An 8,041-nucleotide genomic window follows, 5' to 3' on the forward strand; every position below is an offset into this window, starting at 1 on the left:
ACAATAGTGAATAAAATGTTAGTTAAAGAAAATATCTTGATGATGATGTCCATATCAAAGAAAATGTTAGATTAGATGCTATAAAAAATCAAGGCAAAAATAAAATGTTAGGTTAGATGTCCTAAAAAATGAAGAAAAAAAGAAAATGTTAGGTTAGAAAGAAAAGAAAACAAATAAACTCTGAAAGTGAGCAAGTCTAAATGCCACTACTATGTTTCTACAAAATAATGGTTATGTGCAGTTTGTGTTAAATGCCACAACCCATGACAGTCAAATAATTTAATCTTGACTGCTTCATGCTTTAAATTTGATGTTATAGTTAGAGAATAAAGATCTCGCCAAACTGTTTAATCTTGGCAGATCAGTAGTTAGGTAGAGAATAATAAGGTGCTCATTAGTTTAATATGAGCCCTTTGAGGTTATAAGGGTAGATTTAGATAGTTTGTTTTTGTAAAATAAAAAGAAAGAAAAGGGGTTTGCTAGCTTAAATGCACCCATTAAGTGAAGAAAAATGATAGGATAAGCAAAGGGTAAGTAGAGAAAGTTTGCAGAAGTTTGATTATTCATTGGACTAAATGTACATTTATCATGTTTCACCATATGTTTTTATGTCCATGATTCAATTACACAAAGCAAATGAAGGACTATTTTACTAATTTCATCCCCATTCATTCCTATATTTACTAATTTCCCCTTTCCCCACCTTCATACATTCAAAATCATTCAATTTCCATAAAAATCCCTTTTCCTAAGGTCAAAACCCTTTTTACCTGGGAAAAGTAAAAATCCCATGTAAAATTCCTTTTTCCATGTAAAATCCTTTTTTACATAAAAAACCCACAAAATATGTTTTACCCTAAGTATTATGCATATATGAAAAGCAAATAATCCCATGATAAAGCATTATACTTAGTATTTTCCCCTTTCCACCTATAATTCCCTTTTTCACTCATATTGCTTATATTTTCCCTTTTCCACCTAAATACACCATTTTCGCGTGTATTTTCACTTTTCCGCTCATATTTTTATATTAACACTAACTTAAGTATTAAACCGCCAAAATCCCTTTTTCTGTATATTATTGACTGCTTTAATAAAATATTTCGAAAACCCTTAGTTTTATAATAAAACTATGTATTTTAATATTGCATCAAAAGCCTATCATATGCATGCTCTTTTCCCCTTTTGCAATATGCGATCAACAAAGCACCCGGACCTGACCAAATATATATTATAATCTATACCCATATCACATCCGCCCCTCATCACAAGTCTCGCTAATAGCATAAACCTTTGCTAGTTGCGATCTCCGATTGCGATTGGGACCCAGACTCGATCACATATCATATATCATTTATTCCCATGTCACATCCGGTGCCTATCGCATTCTTTGCGATGAGTCGTCCTCCACTAAACACCAATTGCGATATGCGATTAGCCCGGACTCAATATTATATACACCCGCATTCAAAAAAGTTCAAGTCCGCCATATGCGTTTTGCAAAGAATTTCTTTGTTAAATCATTTTTTATCACTTAAACGAAGAAATAACTAAAACTTCGTTTAACCATAAAAACACCACTAATCTAGGTTTTAAGCCATTGTACAACCATTACCGCCATATTTAATCGTTCGTACCCTCCGTACTACTCCTTCGCTCCGCTACCGTCCGATCTAATCCATCTAAATCCAACGGCCCTCAGCGATTTTGGGTATATTTTCTGTACGGGCATTACCCACCCGAAAAGTGGTTTTCTACTGACTTCCCTTGCCACGTGTCAAGCTCAGATAATTTCAGGTGACCCTTCCCAAAACCTCCGGCGCTTCACAAGCGGTGCGATGAAAACGCCTTTTGCAAAATGACAAAATAACCACTATTCAATTCATGTTGTATTTCAAAAGGAAAACTGTTTTTCCCATTCAGAGAAAATTTTAAGAACCCCCTCTAAATTTACATGTATAATAAATGGGCGAATCTCCATGGTATATAGGAAAAATGAAAGGCGATTTTATCAATAATATGATATGTATATATAATTTTTTGGCGAATCTCTCACCAGGAATGACGAATTTTTTACTCAATTATAAAATCTTATGTTTATTGAATACACAAATGAAATCATTGCATTTCTTTAAAATATCTTTTGAAATCAAAATTACCGAAATTACATATCGATAACCTAGTGGGTGTATGATAAAATTAACTTGTGCCATTCACAGAAAGCATAAGCAAAAACCTAATACTATATATAAAACCAAGAAAAATTCAAATTCATCACTTCTAGGGACCTCGTAACCACCCTGCCAATACACAAGTATGTTCCTGTTTGCAATTAGAAAAATTACCCAAATTACAATCTGTTTACTCCAGCATATGTTGGAAAGTTATAGAAGGATGACTAGTGCAATCAATCCATTCCTTTTAGCCCTAGATTTGTTTCAATTTAAAACAGAAGTATACAAATATACTTGTCCAATGTCTATGCTTTAACCATTCACCTTAAGATGTTTTTACAATATAATTTCCTAAGTCTATTTAATATCTTCATTATCAGAAAAACCAACCTATATCCATCTTAACTCCACATCTACCACTCTCAGGGGGATGAAATCTATTTATCCCTCTGAGCACTTGGTAGACCCAGAATTAAGATGATCTAAGATGATAGAATTTCCCCTTTAAATAGTCTATGCTCACATGAATACCATGGTATTACCATGGGTCAATACCATGGATTATCATAAACCTGGAGCTTAAAAATTACTATTAGTAATTTATAAAAATTAATAAAATTAATAGTTGATTTTTATTTTATTTTTTATTTTAACCAAGCTAAAATGTTTAACATACATTAAATTACAACATCCATTTTTACTCTTGATCAAATCAAATAGTTTTCACTCTATGCTAGTTTTCATATCACGATATTTGATACCTCTCGGGGGTTAGTAGATCCAGAGTAAAGATGGATCTATGCTGGTTTAATTCCCCCATTTAAATAGGCTACATTCCAGGTGAATACCAAGGGTCAATACCATGTGCCATTTTGGTGAATACCATGGGTCAATACCATGTTCCATTTTTATTTTTATTAATACTAATATTAGGGTTAATAATGTTTTCTTGCATGCTATTAATAACAATCTAGTCCATGGTATTTGTCCCATAGTATTTTTCCCATAGGTTTCACCTAAATATAACGCATTTTTTGAGTGTTTGTAAATATAAGGTGACTTATGGAGTAAATATAAGAAAATGTTTTATTTGTTTACCATACCTCTCGTTTATTTATATTTTTATTAATTTACCATACCTCTTTTACAAATATGGTATTTGGCCCATAGGATTCACTTAAATAAAAACTCTTTCTTGAGCCTTCATAAATAGAACGAGGGTTATGGACTAAATATAAAAAGAGGTTTTATTTATTTACCATGCGTCTAGTTTATTTATATTTTTATTTATTTACCATACCTTTTGAGTAAGTATAAAAAGACATTTTATTTATTTACCATACCTCTCATTTATTTATATTTTTATTAATTTACCATACCTCTTTTATAAATATGGTATTTGGACCTTTGGCCCATAGGATTAACTTAAATAAAACCTATTCTTGAAAATGGGTGAATGGAAGGTTGTAACTCCTAATTTCAAGGGATATATTTACATTTTTTACCCTCTCTCTTAAAATAAGGTGGGTTATTTGAGGTGATTTGTAAAAATGTACTATGATACAAAATATTCGCCCACTAAAAATTTAAAACCCCTTAATTTCGCGAAAGGGCGAACATTCGCCCCTAAAATTTTCTATGTTCTCGTTTAAATGCAAAAATGACCATTTTGCTCTATTTTGCTTATTTTACACAGCGAAACCTCCATAAGCCTCTGCGACCATATAAACAATCATTTTACCTTCCAATATGCTATGGACTCCTTCCAATAGCTATTCAAGCTCAAAAAGGCATTGATGTCCTCCTCTGTCACCTCTATTTTTCTTAATAATTTCTGTGTTTTGCAGGTAAAGCTTTTGTTCTAGGCTTACGAAGAAAAAGCCTGTGCACAGTTTGAAGACAAATATGAAGACCATATCAATTTACTTTACCATGTGACACAAATCTAGAGGGATTTACTGTTGAAAAACACAGTAAAAACCTGAAATGCATAGTAAATGTGACAATGCATAGTAAAGGTTACTCAACATGGTTAAAAGATATTTACAAAGTTTAAAGAGTATCAGATGAAAGGTTAAATGAAGAAATCAACCCAGCGCAAAGGATTCAAACAATTTAACAGCTTAAAGGGCAAAATATCAACCAACAAAGCCAGCACAACCTGAATAAAAGGGATAACAAGAAGCAGTTCAAGAGCTGCCCCTATCTTCTTGCATGAAGATCTTTTCCTTTCCTAGAATAAATCTCATTCAGTTTTAGGATATTTCTTAGTTTTATTATTGTATAAATAACTCTCTTCTCGAGATGTTATAGGTTCGGAGTTCAAGATTCATAGTTCATTGCTTGTAAAGTCTTGACTGTTAATACTACTTTGAACTTGGAAGCCACCTTTGAAGGAAGCTTTTGCAGACACTTGATGTACTCAGTTTTTCTGGAACCTTAATACAAAGCAGAGGATTCTGAATCTGGTTTTACACAGTTTTGTGTTATCCTGTAAGTTTTTCCAGTTATCAATCATTGTGTTTTTCTTCATATGCTTATGACTTATAGAGATATCTAGGTAGGAATAATTGTGTCTCAATTACTTCCTATAAGCTCCTGAAGTGATCATCTATTAAGAGAATGGATTAATGAACTGTCTGTTTAGCTAATCCCCTCTAATCAATAAATCATCAACATCTTGTGTAAGCATTAAGTATACTACCTTGAACCTTTGGAACGTAATTTAGAAGGTTTTCCAACTTATGATTGTTCTGTTTTACAGTTTGGAAACTGTGATAATCATATTTTTTGTTGTCTTCTACTCACCACTATTTTTTATCTATATCACTGTGTACTACTTTATAGCAGCACTTTGCTGAAGTATTAATATAACCCAAAGGATTAATTACTTCAACTCTACATTTGTCTTCATTCATTGGTCTTCCAAAAATTTAAACCAAAAACCTCAAAACAATTATTTTAGATGCTCTGGCATATTCGTAGTTGACCTACTACTATCTCAGAGAAACAACAAAAGGCCAACTAACTTTAATGAATTCTATTCTAGAAGCAATGCTCATGTCTCTTTTTTTAACCGTCCATATTAAATATGAAAGGAATTACACATTTATTTTACATTGGAATATAGAAAACACTTTCTTTCAATTTATATATATATATATATAATTTTAATTTTAATTTATATAGGAAATACTTTCAATATCTATATATATAACTTATATTTATATTTAATATTTAATATTAAAATATTTTTTATAATTTTTTTTTCAAATACTATACATTAATTTCAAATTAAATAAGAAAAGAAGGATTCATCTTACTTATTCTACTGTAAAAACACAATTCAATATAATAATTTTAAATTTAATAACATAAAAAAAATTAAATACTAATAATTCTCGGAAAAAAGATGGACAATCATAACAATCACCTTATTCTTATCCAGTGTACTAACCACCTGATCCTCATCCTTCACGCTGGTCACATCTTTACTCGCTATACTGTCAGTGAACTCCCAAGAAAAGCAACCATTTAATTAAACTTGATACGTCGGTGGCCACTTATCCACGGCTTTTACCTCACTAAATAATTACAAAAGCAAGCAACAAGGCAGGCGTGCAAATATTCCAAAACACCATACCGCGATAAAATATGCCAGTTCATAGACTTGCCATACCTCTGTGTCCAGAACGATAACCCTAAAACAAACAGAAATACAATGGTTCGTTCACAAAGTAAAAAGTTTATTTTCTGTCAATGGAAATTGTCATTTTACTATGATAAATTATAATATTAAAATTATAATTATTTTTTTAATTTAAGTTAAGATATTTGTGGGAAAATTTATTATAATTTAATTGTTTAATTAGTAACAGAAATAATGGTTATTAGTTAATACTGGCTGACTTATTATTATTATTCAAATAAAACCAGACTATTTATTTATAACGAGGTGGAGGAGTTGTCCAGAAAATTATGGAAATTCCAATCATATTTAGAGAAAATCAGGATTTTTGTAAATCCAAGTTATAGTTGTTAAACTTCAAAGTTTTAGGTGTCTTAGAGGTTTTTGATGGTGCTGAATCCATTTCCACCATCAAAAACACATTCAAACACTGCCTCTACAAGATTTTTTGAATTTTTTTTCTCGGATTCCAGCCACTTTTGACCATCTGGGGAATTCCGCCTCGACGACTCCTTTCTTTAAATAATAGATGAACAAACTCAATTAAAAATATATAAACTTAAACCTTTACACTGATAACTTATTTCCTTAAATAATACACAAACCAACTCTTAACCAAACAAAAACAATTAAATATATATCTATATATAAACCTAAACCTTTTCCACTTCTATAAATAAAAAAACAGATAAAGTTTTCTACTTATTCACTTCCTCTATATCCTCTATATGATATGATGTCCTCTGCTTCAGAAGCAAGAACATCTTTCACATCACATGATGTGCTCTCCCACACCCACCATTCAATTCCGATTCCGACGCGCCCACTAACGTCACACGGATGATATCATTGTCTTTATTGTGAGATCTATATACATTCATCAAAATAATGCAACTCAGTCTCTGATTTTCGTAGCTGCATAATGTTTTTCTTCGCTCATCAACGTTCACAAATGGCGCCAACGGGTCAGCTTCTGCGCTCCGCCGAAGCTTTAACAATGCCGGGGGTAAGCCCCATTTCTGCAATTACCCTCTAATTTATTGCACTCTGTCATTCCCTTTTAATACCAGATATGAACTCAGCTATCTGGGTTACGCTAAAGTCTGATATTTACTGATATTGTCGCAAACATCACATTACTTCGCAGGTTCAGGTGATTGTTCTGAATGCTAATATGCGTTGCCTACAGTGCCGTGACAGGGTCTCCAAAGTGCTCTCCAAAATAGACAGTACGTTGATTCTTCATCACATTCTGCACAGTGACATTAACTTTTGCAATGAAACAATATTTCAGCGCTTTTGTGTTCATTTCGTTTTATCATTTCCTAAGTCTGTTCATAATTTTATTGTGATGATGGGCAGATTTGCTGGAATACGTGGTAGACGTGAGGCAGAAGAAGGTAACAGTGAGAGGGCGTGTGTGTCCCAAGAAGAGAATGGATCGAATGGCCAACGACAAGAAGAGAAACGCCATCGAATTTCAGACGTCTGAACGATACCCTACTGATGTACGACAGCAATACTGCAGCAGCACGCCGAAGAAATCAATCAAGAACGTTATTGACAGGGCCTGCTGTTTTCATTGTGCGCCGTCTTAGCAGCCTCAGCGTGTTGTTGATCTGTAGTTACCTTTGCTTATTACTATTATTCGTAATTAACCGGGCAACTCCTCTGTCTCCTTCTGTCATTTTGTCGTGGGCGAGTTTTATACATTACCCGAAATGACATGCTTTCTGACCGAACATACAAATGTTGAAGATTCTGAACAGAATTTAGCCTTGCATTATGGATATTCTCAGAATGGTTGCATTCAGGACATTACTATGGCGAATTTAGCTTTGCATTATGGATATTCTCAACATGAGTATTTGCTGTCTAATATTGAACCAGATCTTCGACAATGTATAACCTTCCTTATTGATGAAAATGTTACATTTTTTTCTCCTGAAAAAAATGCAAAGGAAGCATTGCTGAAAGACGGTTTGTAAATGGAAAATGTTGAAATATGGTTTGCATGGCTCAAATTATGATTCTGAGTATGGAAATTCATCTGAAAACAAAATGAAATTTAGATCAAATGACTACAAAATCCACCAGTATAGCTTTATTCCACGGTGCATAAGGCTGCCATGCCAGGTATTCTTTTTGGTTTGTTTGATAAATATCAGCAATAATACTA

General features: G+C 32.7%; 1 protein-coding gene across 1 annotated transcript; it reads left to right on the forward strand.

Annotated features, from left to right (window-relative positions):
- The first annotated feature begins 6,782 nt into the window (after window positions 1-6,782).
- Window positions 6,783-7,501, forward strand: LOC149149877 (uncharacterized). The gene is made up of 3 exons (XM_089438570.1): window positions 6,783-6,868; window positions 7,010-7,091; window positions 7,225-7,501. Exons 1-3 carry the CDS (start codon window positions 6,785-6,787, stop codon window positions 7,458-7,460), a joined length of 402 nt encoding a protein of 133 aa, XP_089294696.1. The 5' UTR covers window positions 6,783-6,784; the 3' UTR covers window positions 7,461-7,501.
- Window positions 7,502-8,041: the final 540 nt, after the last annotated feature.

The sequence above is a fragment of the Pinus tabuliformis genome, chromosome 9, assembly GCF_031772625.1.
Source record: "Pinus tabuliformis cultivar Carrire ecotype Pingquan chromosome 9, CPIR1, whole genome shotgun sequence".
NCBI lineage: Eukaryota > Viridiplantae > Streptophyta > Pinopsida > Pinales > Pinaceae > Pinus > Pinus tabuliformis.

Excerpts from the sequence above, each read along its gene's own strand:
- LOC149149877 (XM_089438570.1), top strand. The coding sequence starts at position 6,785 with ATGTTTTTCTTCGCTCATCAACGTTCACAAATGGCGCCAACGGGTCAG. Across the intron at positions 6,869-7,009 it reads AAGCTTTAACAATGCCGGGG|GTTCAGGTGATTGTTCTGAA; the intron begins GTAAGCCCCATT and ends ATTACTTCGCAG. Across the intron at positions 7,092-7,224 it reads AGTGCTCTCCAAAATAGACA|ATTTGCTGGAATACGTGGTA; the intron begins GTACGTTGATTC and ends GATGATGGGCAG.